We start from the raw sequence: 25,158 nt of genomic DNA on the forward strand, positions 1-25,158 counted from the left end.
CACTCTGTCTCTGGTGAAGCCTCTCACCGCCCCTGAGCCTCTGGCCTGTACCCCAGTTCTGTATGAATAAATAAATAAATCTTTAAAAAAAAAAACAAAAAAACTATATTCATATTCTTGATCCTAAAATCTTACTGGATGAAGAAAGCTTCATTTTGATACACTACTAAGAAAATGCTAGCTTTCTTTCTATAATTACAGGACTATGATTTCAGCCAAAGGACTACTTAGGTATCAGTGAGTAGATTTCCCACTCTAGTCATGAGGATCTGAAAATTATGAAATGACTACCACTTTGATTTGGATTTTGACCAAATTTCAACTTCAATCTTCATTCTTAAGTTATTACACAGCATTTGCCCATCTAAATTTAAATTTAAATTTTACTTGATTTAAATTAATAAAATGTCAGTACACTTCATTCATTGTAAGTGACACGTGAATAACCTACAAAAGCTGTCAGCTAACCATCAGAAAATGGAGCCAGCTTTCAAAGGGTCAACTGAACTCAATTTCATGCATATCAGCTCCCAGAACTCCTCACACAGGAAAAACTTTCAGAGAGCATGGCATGACACAAATTCAATCTTCAGGAGAAATGTAAAATTCCAAAGCTGAAATATTTTGAGTAATAAATGTTTTGATATAATTGTTTCAATGATTTGAAATATTTAATAGATTTTATTTCTCTTAAAATTATTTCTTCAAAGGCTTTTGAAATTTTCTATCATTGTTTAAACCCTAGAAATATAGGAAGATTTAATAGGTAAATTTGTAAGCTCCCTGGAAATAAAGATGTTAAGAATGCAGACCTATTTATACATCTTATTTTAAAATAGCAGGAAATGCTCTGAAGAGCTAAAAAACATGAATATACTTTGTATATTGGGTACAACAGTTTGACAAACCAAGTAGATAAAACTTAGAAGAATATCTACTTACCATCATAAAAAATAATAATGAATATCTACTCTACTTACATAATAAAAAATAATAATTATGAGCATTATTCACAAAATAGCATGTTTTTAACAAATTAATAGTTTTTTTAACCATGACTCAAGATGAAACATAGTTTTTCTGTGATTTAAACAAAATAACCTTTAAACTAATGTCTATTTTTTTTAAATGTCTTCTGACTTTTTGCTGAAAAGAGAAATAAAAACATTCCTCTTTGGAATTTACCTTGAATGATAAATTGTTCCATGTTTTCTTTGAAAGGTTGAATGTGATCTTTTGAGGATACCTGAAATACTTTTCCTGCTTCAACTTCACAGGCTGAAATCAGGGAGAGAGTATTGAGAATATAACACTGTTAATGTAGCATTACAAGAAATTTTACAGCCTTTTAACTAATGTTCAAATAACTAATCTGATATATAGTAAAGCAGTATGTAAGATAAAAAGTACAATTAAGAGATAAAAAAACTAATAAGGGAAGAAATAAAGTTTTTTTGCTTACATCTATGGTAAGAATACAGTTCATATGAGTATACCAAAAACCATATTAAAATTAAGAGAAAATTGGGCCCTCCCTGGTGGCGCAGCGGGTTAGAGCACAGCACTGAGAAGCTTAAGCCACTTCCGCATGAGTTTGATCCCCGCCTCCCCCGGAGGTGACCACAGGGCGCAGCAGACCTCTCCTGACCCGCCCGCTGCTCCCCTCAGCAGTGGACTTCATGGATCTGCCTGTTCTGCTCCCCGCTCTGTCTCTGGTGAAGCCTCTCGCCACCCCTGAGCCTCTGGCCTGTACCCCAGTTCTATATGAACAAATAAATAAATCTTAAAAAAAAAGAGAGAGAAAATTAACTTAAAATGTAAAATATTTTTAAAGGGAAAATACTACACCATGTACTTTCTTCTTAACTGTTGCATATTCTGTTGTTTTACATTTACTGAGTAAAAATGAAGACCTGAAGAAAAACTGGCAAAATTTAGAAGACACTTCTGTGCTTAATCTGTGAATAAACTCTGCTTTTCAACTAACAAGTCTTCGGTGAAGGCACCAGATCCATCAGACCACTAGAAAGCACTTGATACTAGGGTATTCTTACAACTTCCCAGACAAGCGTGGTGTGATGAAGGAAACAGTTAGTACTTTAAATTTCAAGCTACAAATAGCAAATGAAATACTGATAGCTAGTAATTAAAACATTAAGCTTCCTACTTTAAAGTTTTGAAAGCTGGGTCACGTGGAGACTGGGTTATTTTTATTCAAGTTGGCCTAGCTTGGACACTGGGCTATATACAGGATTTTACTTTTCTTATTGAGACTGAAAAACTAATAAAGAACATACAGTTTATCAGAAGGAAACTTGGGACAACATTTTGTGTTAGGGGCTCTTTCATGTTACTGGCGGAGCCACGGTGCCTAGAACAATATGCAACAGGCAGTCATTCAGTAACTGTGTGCAAACAGATAGACGAGCAATTGGGAACTACTGAAAGAACTCTTCCATTGATTTTCCCAGAAGTAATTCACTGAATATGGACAGATAAACTTTTATCCCATTTTCTTTAAATATTCTTTTCAGAATCCTAATTTATATATATATATATATATAATTAGAAAAGTCCTGAAGTTATCACATTATTAACTATATCCTTACTATATCCTTATATACCTGGGACATTAAACAATGCAAAACATTGGCTACATGGGGCTGTCAAACGTGATAAAGTCTAAAGGAGGCTGACAGTAAATCAGAACTGTCTTTTTCGTGCTGCTCTGACAGTAAGTCTCTATTTTCTAAATAGTAACTTAGTGATTTCTGAAGCGGTCCCCACCTCACAAAACAGGTTCCTATTTGGCTCCCTAAACATTAGTCCTCCCCTTTTCTTAGAACCAAAACCTCTCCCAATGTCTGCTGGTTTCGCTTCCTCCTCCTCGGGATCAACATGTAGGGAGCATATATCCTCTGGTCCCTGAGTGTAGTCTTGCAAACAGCTGTGACATACCGACTTAAACGTCTCTAAGCTAGGCTATACTTGATCTCATAAAAATAATCGCAGCAACATCCACTACATTTATGTCCTTTTTTATAGAACCCAAGTTTCCATTTCAGGGATTTTTCACCCATTCTGATTAATTCTGATTAAAGTTAAAGGCTGTTTTTTAAATTTATTTATAGTTTAATTTTCATATACTACTACTCTTTTTTGTACAATATTTAATTTCTCCCCTCCTGTGCAGTCCCCACAATTCTCCCATCACCACAGCACCCTTGACTATCACCATGGTCCTTTGTGCTCTTTCCTACTCTGTTTTCCTTGCTCTGCATCAAATCTATGGTTTGTCTGCATGTTTTATATCTCCTGCTCCTTTGTTTGGTTTCTGTATACTTCCCTATGAGACCATCCAATATTTTTTCCTTTTCCTTCTGACTGCTCTAAGCATAATCCCCTCCAGCTCCACCCATATTGCTTCAAATGGCATGCATTTGTCTTTGTTGACAGCTGAGTAGTATTCCACTGCATATACATAATGCATCTCTTGATTCAATCATCTTTTGGGGGCATTTAGATTTTCTCTGTCATAAATATAGTAAAATGTGCTACAATAAATATAGGATAGGAGGTTTCCCTTTGAATTAGGAAGATAAATTCCCAGAGGTGGAATATCTGGATCATATCGTAGACCCATTTTTACTGCTTTAAGGATCCTCCACAGACTTTCCATAGTGGCTGGACCACTTTGCATTCCCACCAGTTGTGTAAGAGGGTTCCTTTTTCTCCACTCCTTGCCAGCACTTGTTGCCACTTTTTTAAATATGGGTCATTCTCACCGGTGTGAGGTGGTATCTCACTGTGGATTTTCATTTCCCTGATTATACGTGATGTTGAAGCTTTTCCATATAACCCACCTGAATTTCTGCTTTTGAAAAGTATTTTAGCTTTTCAGCCTATTTTTAGACTGGGCTGTTTGCTTTGTTTTAGTTGAGTTGTGTAAGCTCTTTGTAGACCTTTGATTTCAGTCCCTGAATTACTATAGAGGAATTGAAGAGTTAGCGAGACCTAGATTGTAGAAGGTGCTAAACTTCCTAACTGTTCTACTCATGATATAGGTGTGAAGGTAGAGGTTTCATTGAAGTGGTTTAGGTAATTGGAAAGATCTTATCTGGATGGTTTTTGAGGCTGGGAAAACGAACCTGGGTGTGTGGATGACTGGAGATAGGCGGTTTGGTTAAGATCTTTTAACAGTAATGTAGGTAAGAATGATAAAGACATTTATACAAGATTAGAACATTTAGGAGTTGAAATCAACAGGATTTTCAGATTTGAGAAGGAAGTCCAAAATACTCTCCTGCTGTGGGTTGAGTTATTTAAAGTATAAGGTGGCACCACCAACAGAAAAGACTGGAGTAGTGGAGTTAACAAGTCTAGGAGAGGCCCTGATATATTCTGTACTGAACATACTGCTTGATACCTGCAGAAATTTAATAAACGTGGGTCTGAAAGTATTAGATACCTAGGGGAGAATGTGGATTGGACAGTCACCTGTATATGAGCGATGGTTTAGGTAGAGAATGAGGAGAACAAGGAAAATGGGCAGAGAAGCCAGGTGTGTTCAACTGGACATAAAATTTACTAGAGCAAATTTTCATTTAGATTGGATGGAGAGAATATATGTAAATAACAAAACTTTCTTTATTGCCTGGCTGAGACAAGTCAATACTCTTGAGGAAAAGGGACAAACAGAGTTTTTAAGAGAAGGAAAATATTTTAAAGAGGGAAATTACAAACTTCCTATAAAGAATAGGCACACATGTATGAGTTCTAGGCACACATGTATGAGTTCGAGTGAGGGTTGGTTTTCCTGAATTGGACATGTATTTCTTTCAGATAGGCACTCCAAACTTACATCATTTAGGTTCAGGTTTCTCACAATCAGTATAATAGTAGAAATTCTTCTGAAATTTCTTAGAAGTGTGTCTTAATCCAAATGGGATCAGTTATTTACTATGTATTTGTGGAGGCACGTACACAGAAATAATGTAAACCTTGGAGTGAGATCAAATTTCTATTAAGTATCTGCTAATGATAATAATAATAATTAATAATAATAATCTCTGATCCCTTGAGTACATTAGTGTCCTCTTCTAGTCTTAATATCAAAAATTATAAAATGAAATAATAAAATTCACTTGAATTATTCTAAAGGTTTTTAAATAATAGATTAAAAAACAACTGTCATTGTAATTCTCCATAATTACTGCCTGCTTTAGAAACACCATCATTCCAGTTATCATTTATCATCTGGAAATTTGAGACTTCAGGAATAAATTTGTGATAGAAGTCAGCTGATAACAGCAATAAAGAGGAGAACTGTTCTGCTCACCTCTGTGTGTCCACTGTGTGAAGTACAAAGGAAACGCTAGAACATTTTATGGAAAGAGGTAGTTTTAACTATACCATGATGCATGAGTTCCCTTAATCTGAATATCCAAGAGGACTTGCTTATACTGCTCTACAAGTTTTATACAAAGTGTACCAAAAGGCAAATCCAAATTCCAAAAGCTCTTCATTGTGATAGAGGATAGTCTGCTAAATTGTATTGTACACAGTTGCAGCTTTACTTATTTCTCTAAATTTTAAAATATTTTTGAGGTAGCATTGGTTTATAGTACTGTGTTTTAGGGGTGTAAGTTCACACCTTTACAAATAATTGTCACTACAACATATTCACCATCAAAACATTGATGATCTTCCCTCATAGCCCCCTGGGCCACCTCCAAGCTTGACTTACTTCAAAAACATTGAAATGTCCGTCGTCCACTGTTTTTAAAAAGCAGACAAAAATCATGAATTACTTTCAAAGTATGAGTTACCTTTCAAGTCTTTCTGCAGTTTTCGGAGATCTTTCTGAAAATCTTCAAACTTCATCTGTGAAGCTTGAAAAAGGTCTTGGGGTTCTGGTAGAGGAAAGATACACTGTTCTTTCCCAGCATCCTAATAAACAAAAACATAATTTTGAACAAATCAGCATCAATATGCATAATATTAATAAAACAGCAGTATCGATAAAACACCATTAACAAACAAGCAAGTCCCATAAGAATAAATGTGAAAAATTACTATGTATAAAAATTGTCTTACCTCTTCAAAATTTCGAAGATAATAGGAAACAATATATGACAAAAGACTTCTGCTGTTGTCCTAGACAGAAAAAAAACGAAGTTAAGTAATTTTAAATATTACTCATATATGATTAAATAAGCAAATTCCAGCCAATACGCCGTATTTATTAATGAGAATGCAGTGAATATAAGAGGAAATTCTACATTTGAAATTATATCTGTCATTTTTTTTTTAAAAATGTATTTGTTTATGCATACAAGAACTGAAGTACAGGCCAGAGGTGTGCGGGGGTCGTGACAGGTGGAAGACAGAACAGGCGGATCTACTGAAACCCACTGCTGAGGGAAGCAGTGAGCCAGAAGGGGTCTGCTGTGCCATGTGGGCCAGCTCCCTGGCCGCGGACGGTAGAGGTGACAGTGCTGAGACGTGACCCTTAGGCCAGCAGGGAGGTCCCTGGAGAGTTTTCTTTACATGAGGGATATAGAGAAACAAAACAAAACTGACAATAGCTCTGAGGTGTCCAGAATGGGAGAGGTTTGTGGAAGGGTCAAGACAGGGGAAGGAACAGAACAAGGGACTATTAGAAGTATTAGGTTTAAGACGGTGGGTGTATATGGGGGAAAGCTCACACATTGTCCAAAAATTAATAACGATGTAACAAAATAATAATAATAATATTTATGTAAATTTAACTGATGAGAGTAAGAAATTTTTACATAGGACTGAGTTGTAAGCAACAAAAGTCCACTGAGTGGGCTTTGAAGATGAACATAATTTTAGTGCATTTGTTTTTGCTTGAAATGTTTTTTTTTAATTCAAGGAAAATTATTTTTTAGCTACCAGTAACCAGCTATGTTAAATTTTGGTTTTTATGGGTAGAAGCAAATTATATTTACATTTTTCCATCTATTCCAATATCATCATAAGTTGTAAAAATGGTAATGAGTGTTCTTATTACTTATGACATTGTCTGTAATAAGGGAATTTATTTGTCTCTCCTCAAGACTACAGAACTGTAAATATCATTCATTAATGAAGGGCTCATTGGAATGTATTCTGGGAGTTAAAATTTAGCAGAACCAAGAAGAGAACCGGTTATTTTGCCTGTAGGGTTCCAGAATATTACAAATAGGTGGCACAGGTTCCCCATTTGGGCTGGAGAAACCAGAAAGGAAAGTCTTGAGAACATCAAGAAAAGAAATCTCTGGTGGAATATAAACTTCACTGTGACCTGATTCCTGAAATCTGTACAGGTCAAATGCTGAGAGTTCAATATAATATTCCCTCTACAAAGTTCCAACAAAGTGAAAAAGTTCTGCTTTGTTATTCTGTCCTTTCAGCTTATTTAAAAATGGATCAAGTGGATGGAAATTAGATTTAATTTATAAAAGCATTCTGCTGTATTATCTCATAGAACTGGGATAAAGGTAAAGAAAAATTATTTCTCTTAATCATTTTTGAGATTTTTCTTGATTTTTTGACTAAATTTTTCTGTGATTTGTTTGCAATTTGTTGACTAAAATTTGTAGCCTTTTTTTTTTAACTTGAACCATTTTCTAGGAATGGAAAGAGGATTTTGCCATGGATAAAACAGTTATTTTTACTACAAAATGTCATCCTCTCAATTATTCATGAGAATTATTCATTGTCAATTATTCATTGATTTGAAATTACCCTAGGAAACATCATAATTCATTAAATCACAAATATACCAATACTATTACTTTTATTTAGTTCAGAACATGAAAAAAACTCAATCTTGGAACATCAATTACTATTGCAGGTTTGCTTTCACCCTTGTTCCTAAACAAAATGTCTAATTCTCATTTCACATAACATCATTCATACAAAACACTTACACTGCTTTTGACATCCTTCAGTTTTGGAAGAATGTCCAATCCGAAGCCATCAGCCTGTCCACGAGTCTTATTTCCACCATTCATGTAGTTGCCAAAGGCAAGAACCAAACCCAGAACCTGCATAACCCCAGGGCCATTTTTTAATGTCTGTAAAAACGAATAAGGAAAAATTTCTCTTGTGCAAATTTTGTTTGAATTATCTTAAATCAATTGCAGATATTTATTTTATACTCGTACTTACAGGTTACTTTATCATTATTCATTATTATCATGTCAGTCCCTTGTCCAGTCTCCACCCCCCAAAAAAAGTGTCAGATATTTTCTCAATAGGTCTGGAGTAGGACTCCTGTCACCTTGGTATGGGAACCAGCCATCATCCAAGACCCTCTGCACCTCTTGAGGGCTCTCTGCTTTACTTACATAATGCAAATTGTAAATTGCTTTTCATGAAAGTCATCAGGACCCTGAGGCTAAGAGAAATATGTGTTCTTGCCCCAATCTTTTTGCACCTCCATAGTAAAAGATGAATTTGACCTAAACTTCTGCCCTTTTCCATCCAAAGAAGCAATCACTGCCTTCCCTCTTATGATCCAGAGAAATATAGCTTGGGGTCTCATCCAGATGTAGGTTTGTCAGTGAACATTTTGTCAGTGTGAGAATCTAAGACTCTCATTGTACTTGCAGGGTAGGGTCCAACACCCCTACTTGTCTGCCATGTTAAGTCTCCTCCTCTCCGTCCTTGATGTCCCAAATCTTAAATCTGAAATAAATATTTCAGCTCAGCTACATCACACTGCAATGGAGGGCTCTCCATGCAAAGGGGAGGTTCTATGTGTCCCACCCCACCTGTGAGGGATGCAAATGAGCAAACACGTGAAGCTACAGAAGACTTGAAGAAGCAGGAAGAAAGATACATTGAGCAGAGAGAAAAAAGAAGTCCTGCTTGCTCCTTGGCTTTGACTTGCACCAGGGATTTGAGGTACTTGGAAGTAAATATGTGGAGTTGAGAGCTATACAGAAACTGGGGAGAGATACAAGGGTGAGAGAAATGAGTGTCTCTCAAATACAAGTATTTGCCTCGACATTCATGACAAGGGAATGGTTAGCTCTGGGTGTTTCACTGGTAAACTACTGTTATTTTTTCCCTCCTTTCTCTCTATGTGCATGAGTTCTTTCACAGTAAGAGTATGCTTTGTCTTTATGAGACAGCAAAATCTCTTTAGAGAATGGTATGCAAACTGGGGGTCCCTCGGGTCCCCCCAATCTGCCCACTAACAATGTTTAAAATTTACAACTATTTGAATTCTATCTATGTTATTAAATTGTGTTTCCTTTCCTAGTCTGTCTGATGCTGTGTTGATCACTTACACCCTGAGATCTTTTGCACCCCAACAGTATAATTAAATCACATTATTTCCAAAGCTACTGAACAAGCATCAGATATGCATACTAACCTAAGACGAGAGATACAACCTAGTCTATTTCTATGGTGCCATAGCAAGAAAACCAAGTAAGACTATAGTAAGATTACTACACACTTATGTCATTTTCATCATCCTGATTATTATACCTACTTCTGGAGCAAAACAAAATGTTTGGCATAAATTGTGGTATAACAAAAGATAATTATAAAGATTAATATACATTTCAATTTATCGCTGAAAAATTCTTTCATTTATTCCAAAACATTAGGCATAACTTGAATTTGTCTGTCACTTTCTTTTAAATGTGACTTAAATAACATCTTACTATTCTTCAAAATGACTTACCACAACCAGAATGAAAGCTACTATTGACTTTTACCAATTTTTTTAAATGTTAATATTGTTAATTTCTGCCACACATATCTTTTGTTGTCATAAAAATATCCATGTCCTCTAGAGTTCCTAGTGATCACTTGGTTGGAATCATTAAGATCCTTCCTAAATGGAAAGGGGTAAATAAATGTCTTCAAATAACATTAGATAGGAAGTCTGGTATATGAAAATAAAAATTTTGCTATGGTAAAAGCAGAAGGTATAGAAGTTTCTGATAATTGCATGCATATGCTGAGGTGGCCATATCGTCCTTCTGGCCTATCTGAAGGAGAGCCTAGCTCTGATCTTGAAGCTCAATCATAGCTTGCTCTCTTTGCTGGCCTAAACAGCCTTCAAAGTTCACGAGCAATTAGAGTAAATAAAACTTTTTTTTGAAATATGAGCTTGACTGAGCACTACTAGATTTCATTCAATATCCAATCAGCTCTCATGGATGGGGACTCACCTCACATAATTTCTGCAGCAATTCCAGTTTGCGACGGATTGAGCAAATGCTTTCTGAAAATGTGGACTGGAACAGGATGCAAAAGACTCGCTCTGAAAAGTTGGGGATTAGTGACAGTTCATAAAGGAACCTAGGAAATAAAGCCAAGTTAAGAGGAAAAACATGTTTCATGTAAACAGATGTTTACCCTGCAGCATTTGTAACAATTACGTACAGAAGACCTTGCATTGTTCAAATGGGCAGAACCCAACCCGACCTGAAAGCCCCAATGGACCGTAATTCGTGTGTGCTTACTGCTCAGGTTTGTCCAGAGGCTTGGCATTTTCTTTGTCTTTAGAGGATCGGCCATGCTTTTCAATTTTTTCCAGTTCATCTGACTGTGCACGCTGGAAAAATAAAAGTAGATTGACTTTAGTTAGTTAGTTGAGTCCTTTAGATAATGAGAATCTTAATTCAGCAAAACTCAAAATTTTTATTTCTTAGCATTGATGCAGTAAAGTTTAAATCCATTTAAAACTTAAAAATTTTTAAAACATAAAATTTTAAATGTTTCTGCAAACCAGACCATTTACAAATCTTCCAAGTAACGCTATTGACTATTAGTGATTTACAAAACATTTAGTTACTGAAGCTTTAAAACAATGTAGTTTTCCTCTCTCTCTCTCTCTCTCTCTCTCTCTCTTTGGCTATTTAAAATACTTTCTGGAATGCAAGAATTTCATGTTAAAGTGGAATTTCTTAATTAGAAATCAATCAAGTCATATATGAAATAATTTTATTCTAATGCTGTTACAACACTTTTTAACTACTATAATCAATTATTTAGAAAATTTTGCTATTTGGGATAAAAATATAATTGAAATATTAAGTAATGAAATAAAAAATATACAAGGTTTTGAGTCTTCTGCTGAATTTTCTTTCTCATACAAAAATGACTCCAGGCTTTTTTTTCTTATTAAGTGTCTTCTTCCATACTTTATAATATCAGGCTAAAAATATTGTCATAAATTTATTTCTGTATAGGAGACAAACCTCTGCATTTTTACTATAAAGCAGTTTTTTATAAAGGTGAAGAAGCAAGTTCTTTATAATATTGTTGTTGGTAGTTCCAATTTTATAATTCACAGAGATTTCAAATAAGCCAAAATACTACACTTTCTCGTTGTATTAAAATGTGGCTGCAGATTAATATATCTTGAGTTTCAGTCTAGTACTCAGAATTTAAAATCCCTGCACCATTATTTTTTCATTGTTTAAACAGAAAAGCAATACAGCCAAGAATCTAACAGATTTCTAAAACTCTATGTATTCCATTTAACAAAACTATCTTGTTTTGTATTCACTTTTCTGAAGTGCAAGTTTTTTAGATGACAGGATAAACTAGCGAAACCTAGTTCCTTAAAAGAAGTTTCTGTCCACTTAGGAAGATGACTTAATGAATGATCAGAGAGGAAATTTTGAATATCTTGGATAGATCTCAAGAGAACTCACCAGCAAGACTAAATAACCATAACCTCTATAAGCAAATAGTGAAATACAAACCTCAACCTCAGTCTTTCATAATTACATCATAAAGTAAGATGAAAAAATACTTGAATCATCATAATTTATTTCATCATATTTCTACTGCCACTGTGTTAACTGTTTTAACGTTCATTTCCCAGGAATTCACTGGACATAGTTGATTTATCTAACAGAAGCAGAGCTATCAAAAAAATCAGTCAAGAATTTTATGATTTTGAAAACAATATCACATCCTCGATAAACAAGAAAGAAAGAAATTTCCTGATCTTTATTAAATATACAGAGTCAATCTGTAAGTGATTCGAAGTCTAAACCTTTGTTTTTAAAAATTCTGTAATTTACAATAAACATGTTTATAGTTTAGAATGAGTATACTTGCAAGGATTCCATAAGACAACTCGATAGGACAATGAAACATGAGAGCATGTTTTAAAAACAGCTTCATGGAAAAAGTCAGTATTTCTTTCACTTTTGTTGGAAGAAACTAATGATTAAATGTTACTTAAAATGGAATTAAATATCTATAGGTAGTTATGGGAACATAGATAATTAATTCGAACTGTTTCATTAATTTAATCTGGGTATATACACTTCTGAGGATGCTCTATCATATAATATGTGTCAAATCCTTCTTCCAGGTTAAAGTTTATAGTATGTCAACTACTAGCCTACGTAAAGATTATTCAAACTAAGATGAATGAATGCCTATGACATTAAAACCAGAGAAGTATAAATTTAAACCTTCCATTCTTTCTAGCCTATCAGCCTTTCCCCCTGCTAAGTGTATTACAGCTACTTAATTACAAAAGGGTGTTGAAAAATTTTCTCTTCCCAAGTTTTTTCTTAATATTATATTATTTTATGAAACATTTAATAGGATTCATTTCCAGAGTTTTGCTTTGTCTTAATGTTTAAGTTTTTTTCTTGAATATGAAATAAAGGTAAAATTGAACACTTACCTGAAGAAGAAAATTCAGCTGAGAGTTATGCATGAACCTTTTTATATATCACTTCTGACAAGAAGTTAATCATTCAACATGCTAAAGAAAACATGAGGAATCTTCCTCAATTATTCTTCCAATCCCTACCTCAAAGTCACTTCCCACACATTGTAAACAATCACCATGCCACAGAAGCATAATGAGAATCAGAAGCAATAGATATATTTAACCAACTGTAACTATTTTATAATAATTATGGTGAAACTTCACTCTCCTAATTTAAAGATAATCAATAATTCTACATAAAGATTTTGCTTTTAAAAACTCAGTAGGATATACTGTATTTAGTATGTATGTGGTTTCACTAGGTTTTAATTCCTCAGTAAACAGGAATTGGGCCCTCAGGGTTGTGGTTTTTTAAATTTGAGTGTGTTTAGATTTGGAGATTGTCCAAGATTCATTCACATATAGAAGAGAAAGCTCTCTGCCACATATATGCAATCAAGGGAGAAAAAGGATTATATTCTAAATAAGGTTTGTATAACAAACATTTCCATTTGTTTCACAGAGATCAAATGTAACTACTTAAAACTAATCAAATGACATTTAAGCATCTGACAAAAGAAAGCATATTTATGGGAAATGATTCATGAGAGCTGTTTTTTATGCTCAAGAATAAGTAATGGGATACTAAATATGATGATGTACATTGACAATTACTCACATTTTCATAGAGAGCTTGCAGGGTTTCCAGGTCAACCACAGAATTGTCCAAGTTCACAACAGCTGTGTAAAAACAACACAAGAAGAATATAAACTGCAGTAAAACCAGTTGTGAAGATGTTTCACCAATTCAAACAATACTGACCACCTGAGAACAGTACTGATGACCCCCGTAGTCAGAGGGCACAGAGGACTTCTAGACTCAGTGTCTCTGCTTGGCTCAAAACAGGGACCATGCCTTGAGAATTTCAGTGGGAAAGGTGTCAAGCTTTTGTTTCCATTACAAATAAAAAAGAATAGAAAAACACAAATAGTTATAGAAATGGAAATGAAAGAGGCTAAAGTATTTTTTAAATGCTGCAGAAATGCAAAGGATCATAAGAACTTACTATAAACATCTTTGTACAAACTGTACAGCCTAAAAGAAATGGGCACAATTCTTAGATTCATACTGAAACAGGTCAAAATAGATATTCTTAAAAATCCAATCAAAATGCAGAAATTTAAAAAGTAATAAAAAAAAAACCTTAAGAACAAAAACCAAGAAATAGATGGTTTCTTCACAGTATTCTTCCAAATCATGAGAGAGGAGCTAATATCCACCCTAATCAAATTCATCAAAACACTCAAGAGGAATGGAAAGCTCCTAACATATTAAGGAGGCCAACATTATCCTAATCCCAAAACCATAGAAGGAAATCACACAAAAAGAAAAACATAGTCCAACATTACTGATGAACATCGAAAAATCTTCAACAAAATCCTAGCAAACAAAATAGAGCAACCAAGTAAGATAACCATCCATCGTGATCAAGTAATAGGTTTCATCCCAGGGATGTTGCGAGGCTGTTCCAAAGTAAGAAAACCAATCAATGCCATTCACCAAATCAACAAAAAGAAAGTTAAAAACCACAATAGATACTGAAAAAGTATTTAGCAAGACTCAACATCAATTCAGGATTTAAAAAAATCTCTCAATAAAATGGGAGAAAAAAGAACTTATTATAAGTTAATAAATTATTATAAGAATAAACCAAACATTATTACTTAATGTATAGATTCAATGTAATACATATCAAAATATGATGACTTTTTCAAGGAAATAAAACAATTATATGATTTGTGCAGAAATACCAAAAAACCCTGAATATATAAAATGATCCTCAAGAAAAAAAAGAAGGTAAAGATACCACTCACCCTGACTTTAAACTCTACTATACGGCAACAGTAACCAGAGCAGTACAGTATAGGTATAAAAACAATCAAATAGAATAGAAAGCCCAGAGATAAATCCACACAAATATGAGATCAACGTTTGACAAAGGTGCCATGACCATATAGGAAAAAGGAAAGCCTCTTTAACAAATGGTGTCTGTAAGCATGTATAGTCTAGTGCAAGAAAGAGAAACTAGGTCCATTTTAACTCCATAAAATAAAAATTAATTTAAAGTGGATTACAGAGTTGGAGACAAGAATTCAAACCATAAAATACTTAAAAGAAACATCTACCACAAAGATGTATTTGGGGATTCAACTCCAAAGACAAGAGAAAGAAAAGCAAGATAAACAAGTGGGGCTACTCGAAACTAAAAAGCTTTGTACCTCAAAGAAATGACCACAAAAACAAGATAACCTACAGACTTAGAGAAGAGACATGCACATAAAACATCTGATATGGGGTTAATTACAAAATATATAAGGGACTTGCACAATCCAACATTTAAAAAAAAAAGACAACCCACTAAAAATGGAAAAAGAACATTTTTCTAAAGAAAATGTTCAAATGGCTTAAGGCACATGATAAATTACTCTGCATCATTTAATGTCAGGGAAATGCAAGTCAGTACACACGAAGCATCACTTCACCTTGGTGAGAATGCCCTGTGTCAACAAGAACTGAAGCCAGTGTGGGTGAGGATGTGAAGGAAAAGGGGCGCTCGGCCACTGTTGGTGGGAACGCAAACTGGTGCAGCCTCTATCAAAAACAGGATGGAGGTGCCTTACTAAACTAAAAATGGGGCTATCACATGATTCCACAATACCTCTGCTTGGTATTTCTTGAAGAATATAACACAGTAACATGAAAGGAATTATGTACTGCTCCGTTCAGAGTAGCACACGCCATAATCGCTACGGTATGGAATCAACCTAAGCGGCCTATGACAGACGGCTGGATACTGACATTGTGGAATATACACTCAATAAAATACTACTCGGCTTTTTTTATTTTAAGATTTATTTATTTCTGCATACAGAACTGGGGTACAGGCCAGAGGTGCAGGGGCAGTGGGAAGCTTCACCAGAGACAGAGCGGGGAGCAGAACAGGCAGATGGATGACGCACACTGCTGAGGGGAGCAGCGGGCGGGTCAGGAGAGGTCTGCCGCGCCCTGTGGCCACCTCAGGCCGGGGGATCGAACTCGCACTGAAGCGGCTACAGCTCGCTTGCAGTTTTGTGTCCTAACCCGCTGAGCCATGAGGAAGGGCCAAAATACTACTCAGCTTTTTATTTATTTATTTATTTTTTAATGAAATAGTGCCTTTGCAGACAAAATGGATAGACCTTCGGATGATTATGATAAGTGAAGTATGAGAAAGTAAAAGATATTGGAGGTTTTACTTTGGAATATAAATAATAATTATATATATATATACACTTGCAAAACACAGCAAATGCAATTCCTAGAACTAGCTAAAATACAGTGGTGCCCAGCGGGAAGGAGGGGGAGACAGGAAAGAGGGGGACAGGGAAGTGACACTGTAGGAAGCGCACAGAGACAGAAAACAGACCTCCAAAGTTGCAGGAACGCGGCCACTTGCCAAATAAGCTGCACATTTTCACTGCTGCCTTTAAATAACCAATCAGTGGCCGTGTGTCAGTGACCCCTCCAGGCCAAATGGATGTGCATATACTTTTAAGCCTAAAATCTTACAAAATACCAATGACATGATAGAGGCAGAACTTAGTATCCCTTTGGCTTTTCTATAAACCAGCCGTGTGGCTTCGATGGAGACACTGAACTTCTCTGAAACTGTATCTGGTGGGATAATCGTTACCTGTAGCGTAAGTTGAACACGTAGAGAAAACCAGTAGTTTTACATTAAGAAGGGTAAGTTGGAAAATTGTAAAATTATTTATTATCTTGAATTCACTGTTGGAACCCTAGAAATATAGCTAGGAATTTGCTATATTAGATTCGGTTTGGGATCAATCATTTACTTTCAGTAATTAAACTGATTAAAAGTTAATGTGTTAAGTTACACTTACTCCAAATTTGATTGATGTTTAGATCTGAAGTCCCCTAGCTGGGCAGCCTTAACGCTACTTATGAGGGCCCCTTCTTTCCATCAGCACTGAACACTTACCTGGTCACTGTGGTCACCATGGTTAACCCCTCCCCTCCCATGCAATTGATTAAATTAGAGATGGACACACCTACCAGTAGAAACCATCACGGTGTTTAGTGCTGAATATGTTAATATTACCGCCAGGCCACCACATACAGGGCAGGTGCACTATCAATTCTGGCAGAAAAAGAGAGTCCCAGAGTCCTCAGTGCATTTTTCAGGCATCAGTGTCTCTCGGGAACCAGGCACACAGGCAGGAAGGCTGGCATGCAAGGTGGTGGGCACAGGACAGGCTGGGGGTGCCGGAAGGCAGGCAGGCAACCTAGTCTCCCAGGATCACGCTCTTTCTCTAGCTCTCCTGGGCTCTCTCGTCTGGTGGCGGCTCTGCAGTCACACCTCTAGTGTTCCTATCCCTGCCTCGGCTCAGGTGTGCACACACCCAAGTTCCAGGTGCCCACCATGAGGCCTGCGTGCCCCATGGCCACACTCCCAAGCTCCTTCTGCATTAACACAATCAAGGCCACAGGTGAAAGTCACACACAGAGGCCAGTGTCCTAAAGAGCCTGGTTAATTCATTTACCCTACAATGACCTATTTCTGCTTAGCAAATTATACTAAAACATACAGGCTTAAAACAACAAATATAAATATCTCACCACCTCGGCAGTTCAGAAATCCAGGTGCTGCTAGATGCGTTGGCCTCAAGGTTTCTCCTGCGAGCCCAATTATGGTGGTGACTGGGCTGAGATTTCATGTGACACCCACGTGGCTGTTAGTGGGATTCAATCCCCAGAGAGAGGGCTGTGCTTCTTTCATTTCTGATTCTATTCCTTTGAGTTTTCTCCCTTTTTTCTTTGTATGTATAGCAAGAGCTAGTTCTATTTAGCTAATTTTTTTTTTCAAAGAATCAGTTTTTGGTTTCATTAATCACTTGGGCTACCTTTTTAATTCAATTTCATGTATTTTGCTGTTATAAAACTTAACAGTGTAATGCTGAAGAATACTTATGTAGGTCGATGAGGAAATACAAGCATGGAGAAAACAAACTGAGAATATCAGTGAAGGTAAAAGGATTTTAAAACGCATGTGATCTATAGTATGTAAAATTAAAGAAGTTTAAAAATTCTAAAATATTTGAGTTTATTAGAAAGCAAATAAAAGATATAGGGGCTAGCTGAGGCGAAAATATCATTCATGCTTCTCTCGAACTTATTCCTGCCCCTCACTCCTAATTGAAAAGATGGCTCTTGTTCAAAATTATTGTCAATTGTAGAAAGAATATCTGACTGAAAAATGATTGAAAATGAAGGCGGGTTGGCACTGATGATTCAAGGACTAAAAGACATTAAAGGGCTAATGTGTTGTGTTTTGTTTTTAATGACTTTTAAATAATTTCCTCATGTGGAAAAATAGCTGCTATAGCTCCAGCCATCACTTTCATATTCCAGGCAAAATGAAGAAGGAAAAAGCAGAGTGAAAGGAAAGTACGTGCGACAACTGTTAATTATGAAATTTCAGCAGACTTCTCTTCTCATTGATCAGAGTAGTTCCCCATGGTCACCTTGAAAGTTGAAAAGTATATATAATGCAGGCTGCTTAAGAGAAAAAGCAATATCAAACTCCAACCTAAGGAATCCCTGAAAGGCTCTTTAAGTACCATGCTTCACGATGACCTGTCTGACTTCTTCATTCCTGTAACATAATACAAGTCACCTGGTAGTTTTCAGATATTTCTTCTTTACATATAAGATTGTGGTCTGACTGTAAGAACACTTTAAAGAACCTCATAGCAAAGATCTTGTTTTAGATAGCATCAGTTCCTACCAGACTGTTCTTTAAAGGCAGACATATTTTAAAAGTTAAAGTGTGAAAAACAAGTCTGAGAATTTTTTTCAATACTCTCAGAATGAAGCCGTAATAGTTAACCTTACAATAAAAGCTACACATTTGTGTTCTTGTTCCCTTATATCTATGAAAGCAATGCCTGAGAAAACAAAAACCAAGTGTATTTAAGGCCAGCAACATTCGCTACATAGGTTATAATGAACATAAACATCTTTTAATAGTGACATAAAAAGATGTCTGTAGAAAAGCAGGTCCCCTCTCCTCCATCGCATCTGTAATCTGGGGTCGATGCAAACTTTTTTACTCAGGAAGGGTTACCAATACTTCCTTAGTTACTGATTAAGGAAGATATAGAAAAAAGAAGAAAAGAGAAGGGGGGGAAATGCCTAGAATTAGTGTCCCTAAATTTTTCTTTGAAACTTAATCAAGCATAGAAACCTTTGCAGAGGCCATGGCATTGTGCAATTTGTTGGAAATGCAGTCAAATATGACACAAACCATCTGTTTATAAGGAAATACTGCACATTCAGGCCCACCTGAAAATCTGCACACCTGGGGAGTTAATTCAAAAATGTCAAATGTATTACTTAACAAAACTTTTCCTAAAGATGCAGGGTTTTGCAGGGTTTCGTGATCTATTTTGTCCATCTAACCACTCACTAAAACTAACATTTCTCAGAAAGAGGAAGAGGTGTAAGCAACTACATTCATCTGATCATTTCACGCTCGATGAGATGAAAGACAACACGGTGTTTGCATTCCTTACACATCCTGCCACAAAACATGCCTGAGCATGAGTCAGAGTGCGGCACAGTCACATCCACAGTGTAGGAAACGACACAGCACCGGCGGCGCTGCATTCCTGGCACATACGCAAAAAACACAAGTTCCAAATAATATTTGAAGTGATGCTGTACTATCTGAAGACCCTGACAGCTTCGAGGGAAGCTCTATTGAGAGCATTCTTTCTTCCAAAACAAGACTTCCAAATTTCACGAAGGCTCCCATTCCAGGCCTGAGAACATGAACATATTCATTAAGAAATTCCAACTGACCAAATAATAATTCAAAAGTCCTGATTTCACAAAATTACTTAGAAACCTAAAACTTACGCGATTTCCAACAGATAGGATTTTTTAATTGAGCGATTGTCGTGTGTGTGGATCTCCCCCAGTGATGTGATGTTACTGTCCCACGGCCCCGCGACGATGCCCACAGTCCTTCCTCGCGGCCCACTGTGTTACTGCCCTGCACGGTTCTCTCCCTGATCCCCTTCACGTCTGGCTGCCTCAGTCTGCAATCAGCTTTCTAGATTTAGTTTGGCTTGATCTGACCCTTTACTTGTCTATACTCCACATATAATTTTCAGCATCTTTTTTCTGCTTCTGACTTATTTCTCTTGATATAATCACTTCCAGCACATGGTACACTAGTTTCTGTGTACAATAAATCATATTTTGTCACTTGTTCAATAATGGTTTTCTTTTACCTCTTTTGGTGTCTGCATTTGTTGTAAGGATTTGTTAAATGTCATTGTCCAGAGGAATGAGGGATCAGTTAAATACAGGGAGGTGTTTTCAAGTATTAAGATTTTGCTGATGTGGGGAGGAGGAGGAAGAGGATCAGACCCAGGAAGAGCAGAGAGGAAGGTGAGGATGGTACAGGGGGGACCTGGTGGTGGAAATTCTATGGGGCCTACATCTGGGAAAAGAAAGCAAGCACTGCTTAACAGTAAACAATGATGTAAAATATATAGAGATTAAAAAATTGAGACAATGAGAAAAGAAAAAGATTTAGCTGATGTGATTTTTAATGACAAATGATACTACATTTCCAGACTTCAAAGTATGCTATAAAGGGGCCCTCCCTGGTGGCGCAGCGGGTTAGAGCACAGCACTGAGAAGCTAAAGCCGCTTCCGCATGAGTTCGATCCCCGCCTGCCCCGGAGGTGACCACAGGGCGCGGCAGACCTCTCCTGACCTGCCCACTCTCCCCTCAGCAGTGTGCTTCACTGATCTGCCTGTTCTGCTCCTCGCTCTGTCCCTGGTGAATCCTCTCACCCTCCACATCTCCGGTCTGTACCCCAGTTCTGTATGCATAAATAAATAAATCTTTAAAAAAAAAGTACACTATAAAGTCAAAATCAAAGCAACATAGTATTGGAACATACAGACACACACTGAGGAAGAGGAACTGAGAGCCCAGGAATAAGCCCACATCTTATGGACACTAATCTATGACAAAGGAGTAAAGTATATACCTAGCACAAGGAAAGCCCCTTTAATAAATGGTGGTGAGAAAACTGGAAGTAAATATCTCAGAGTTTAGTTACACAACATCATGGAATTACTTCTCATGAATTAAAGATTGTTCTTACTGATGTAAGCGAAATATGTCACAAGAGAATGAAGTTCCTAGCAAGATATGAATATAACAGAAAAGACAGAAAAAAAAGACAGAAAAATGTATAGCAATTCTTCCAGAAAAAAATCATGGGAGAAAGTCTGGTATTACCTGAAGGAAATATACTAACCTTAATAAATACAGAAATCTATGTTTGAAATCATTTTACTACCAAACACACCCTCCAACCTAAATTTGAGTTTTCCAAAAAAAATTACTAATTTTATACTTACCATGTTGTATATCTTTCATATCTAAATGAAGACTGGACATCAATATTCCAACTGCTTGTGATCTTTTGTTGCTTAATAACTTGACAACCTGCTCAAGAAATAAAGGAAAAGGGGAAATACTAATTTGCACTTCAGTGACAAAGCTTAAAAATTTTATTTTTCAATCCTTAGTGAAAAACAAATAATCTAGGCATTATTTAAAGTATTAGAAGCTTATTTGAAAAGAGATTTGGGTTTTATAGCATACATCTTCAAAACACACATATTTCCCCCAATATTTAATATCAGCCTCAATGCCATTCCCCTATTCTTAGTCTTTCAAGAGTCAGATATATCAAAAAGTAAAACATCTTTTGGGAACTCAACTTTACCTACATAATATAATTATCACAGATTGGTAATTTACAGCTGAAGTTTAACAAATGTTCCCTTTTTAATACAAATCCTTAAAACATTGGTCAAGAGAAGGGCAAAATAAAAATTCATGCACAGAATGTATTAGACCAGACCACTCTGATCACAGAATAGGAAATGTACTTTTATTCAGATATTTTTACTTATTTAATCTACATTTTGCTGTTGTTCTGCGGGGACAGCAAAGCAGAACCTTCGGTCTGTGGTTACTTTTCCCACAACCCTCACTCACAGACCCTGTCACGTTCCCCTACGCCCTCTGAAGTGCAGGACACGTGGATGCTCGTGTTGATGGCTTCACGTCTGTGGCTGCATGCCCGAGTGTGGGAATGCTGAGTCCTATTATTTCCATTTGTAGTGTTTAAAGGTAAATTCAGATTTCTTTCTATAATGATTGCACCGGTTTACATTCCCAAAAACATCTTTTTTCTTCTGCATCCTCTCCAACACTGTTGCTGGAGGTCTTTTTAACGTGACATTCTCAAGGTGGGATATGGAGTGTCATTACGGTTTTAACCTAAAACTTTTTTTCTGGAAACAACGAACACTTTTTCATATGTCTGTTGGTCTTCTGGATATCTTCACTGATGACCTGTCTATTCATCAAATGCTGTCAATTGAGCTGTCAATTGAGCTGTTTTATGTCTTATTTTTGAATTGTGTATGTATTTTATACATCTTAATCCCTCACCAGTTATATAGTGCGTAAATATATGCTTCCATTCAATAAGGGTCATTTTAATCATTTTATATTTTCTTCTGCTGTATAATACTTTTGAGATAATCTCAGCTGCTTTTGGTTTTTTTATTTCCTTTTACAGGAGTCTAATAACAAAAAAATGTTGATGTCATAGAATGTAGCCTGAGTGCTTTCTCCTATGTATTTTACTGTGCAGGTCTTACATCTAAACCTCTAACCCATTTTGAGTTTATTTTTGGAGTTAGCAAGTGATTCAGAGTTATCCTTTTCTGTGTGTTTTTCCAATTTTCCCACCACTATTCCCTATTGTATGGTCATAGCTGCTTTATCACACGTATCTTAGGGACTGGTATATGGATTTATTTCTGGGCTTTTGATTCTATTCTCTCTCTCCCTCTACTGCTGTGCCAATACCATGTTGTTTTTAGTCCTGCTGCTTCTCATAAAGTTTGAGGACAAGGAATGTGCTACCTCCATTTCTCTCCTTTATCCTGGGGTTTCTTTTGTAATACTAAGCCATTTTTGGTTCCAAATAAGTTTAATATTTTTGTTCAATTTATTTGAAAAATATTGCTGGCGCTTTGATGGGGATCACATTAAATTTACTTACCATTTTAGACAAAACAGTTATTTTGCTTACATTGATTTTCTCCATCCATTAACACAGGATATCCGGTTCCCTCTGCCACTAAGTCCTTTAATAACATTTTTCCAGTATCACTACATAGGTCTCTTACCTCCATCGTTAGGCTAATTCCAAGGTACTGAATTATTTTGAAATAATTATAAGTGGAGTTTATCCCTTCATGTCTTTTGTTTCTGATTCATTGTTTGCATAGAAAGAGGATGAGTTTTGTATATTGGTTTTATAAGCTGCCATACTGCTATATTTGTCTGTTATTTCTCATAGCTTGTTGATGGAGTCTTTGGGGCTACATACATAATATCATAGCCTCTGCAAACAGTGATCATTTCACTTCCCTTTGCACTTAAATTTCCCCTTTTTGGTAACAATTCTAAAAGAGTATCAGGCCCTATGAGCACCAAAGAGTCACTCCAAGTAAATGCTGGAATTCAAGCATCCTGCTGTGCTGTAAGAACCTGTTGTAAGCTGACCACTAGGTCAGCTTCTCTGGATTAGCGTCTTTTCTAGTCTTATTTCCACTTCCACTCTGGGCTATTTTTAAACACGAGATGAAGCACTGAGCAAAACTGTAGTTGACCTGAGACCACAGACCAGAAGTCAGTCTCTTTTCTTTTCCAGTACAGAGTCTCATCCTGGGGCTGTTTCCCTGTTATCAGCTTAAGTGCTGACTTACTCATGTTCCTCTGATAAGGGAGAGCGTGAGAGAGGGGGGAGGAGAGCGAGAGAGCGGAGCCCTGAGACGGCAGGCTGGGAGGACCTTGCTCCAGAGCCTCCCGGCCCGGCTGCCCTGCTGTACCTGGTCCCCGCTTCAGCATTTAAAGGCCTGTAGCACCTAGCAAGGACTCCAAGATTCCTTTATCCAGCTGCCTGAGTCAACAACCAACCCACCCTGGACATGTCTGCAACACAGCTCACCGTTTTAGGGACAGCCTGTCTCAGCTTGCATTTTGTCCACATTTTCTAGGGAACTTCCAACTAATTCACAAGGGCTCCAGAACAAAATGTAAAGGGCTGCGTCAGCGTCAGCTCTATCTAAACGTGACATTCCAGAGAGTCTTGAAGAGTCAGCGCACACACCCCATGAGATTTCCTAAATTAACATGCTTTGGATAAATCTTATTTATGACAGTTACCTCAGGTCTCAATACTGTGGGTGGCAGCAATTTCTGTTTACTCTCTGCATTTTAATATAAACCTGCTACTCAAAAGAAAAAACAAATGGTCAAATTCCAGAAGGACAGCTCCCCTAACAGCTACTGTATTTGTCGACTTCCTTTTCTTTTTTGTTCTAAGTTGGGTCAGTCAGGAAACTAATAAAATAATTCTGTCATTTAAAGTCATAGAGCCAAACAATATTCTTAATAGCAAAAATATGATTTTTGTTCCTCAGAAAGAGTGGACCAGAGATTAAAACACTTTTAAAAGGACTGATGACAAAACCTCTACCATCATTTCTAAAATCTCCTGTGACAATAGCCCACAGAGGTGTTGCTTCCACAAGATACTAATTTGGTTCTCAGTTGGCTATTTAAACATTTTGCTGCATTTCAGCGAGAACATAAAGAGCTTTAAGCTTGAATGTGATTCGGATGTACACAATGAGTATTTCTATCAATATGTTACAACCTGTTACAAAAAGTATGAACGATATCAAAGAAGCGAAGGCATATACTCAGTTCTTAAAAAAAAAGTGTCTAGCTTCGGCAAATGCAATTCATGCAACTCTGACAAAACTGCTTTTACCAAGGTGTCCTCTCATCTTCTGCTTCCTATATGCAATGGGCACATTTGAGCCCACCGTCTCCTGACCTTGTGTCAGTGCTGACATGTTGAACATATCCTTGTAGAAACTACTCCAGGGCACCTGCCAGCCACTCTCACTCCTTAAAATAGATGATCCTGATTTCACCTCACACACTGTCACAGTCCAGGATTTTATTCTCAGCACCTTACTGTCTTCACTTTATGACCTATGCATATATTTTCTCCTTTATAGACACACACCCCAGCTCCTGTAACTGTATTCTTGTAGCTATAGCAGGATCCTTAGTGGTGTCCTCCTTTCCTGAGACCTCCACTTATATTACCCAGGTAAATTTCGATTTGCGATGTCTCAAACCAAGCTTGCATAGATCAGTGCAAAGATTGCTAACTAGCTCCCAAATTCCAAGGGTTATCAAGTG

The 25,158-nt window shown here is 36.6% G+C and overlaps 1 protein-coding gene across 1 annotated transcript in view; it reads right to left on the minus strand.

Moving 5' to 3' along the window:
* The window catches only part of FMN2 (formin 2), a 108,923-nt gene that overhangs the window by 23,233 nt on the left and 60,532 nt on the right, over nt 1-25,158 (minus strand). Inside the window, exons 7-14 of the mRNA XM_012730879.1 lie at nt 21,216-21,303; nt 13,389-13,450; nt 10,494-10,585; nt 10,200-10,329; nt 7,938-8,084; nt 6,097-6,156; nt 5,829-5,949; nt 1,186-1,278 (exon numbers count right to left, since the gene is read on the minus strand). Of these exons, the coding sequence (XP_012586333.1) occupies nt 1,186-1,278; nt 5,829-5,949; nt 6,097-6,156; nt 7,938-8,084; nt 10,200-10,329; nt 10,494-10,585; nt 13,389-13,450; nt 21,216-21,303 (793 nt within the window). The remainder of the gene's footprint in view (nt 1-1,185; nt 1,279-5,828; nt 5,950-6,096; nt 6,157-7,937; nt 8,085-10,199; nt 10,330-10,493; nt 10,586-13,388; nt 13,451-21,215; nt 21,304-25,158) is intronic.

Source organism: Condylura cristata, unplaced genomic scaffold, assembly GCF_000260355.1.
Source record: "Condylura cristata isolate star-nosed mole 26May11 unplaced genomic scaffold, ConCri1.0 scaffold00029, whole genome shotgun sequence".
NCBI classification, from domain to species: Eukaryota; Metazoa; Chordata; class Mammalia; order Eulipotyphla; family Talpidae; genus Condylura; species Condylura cristata.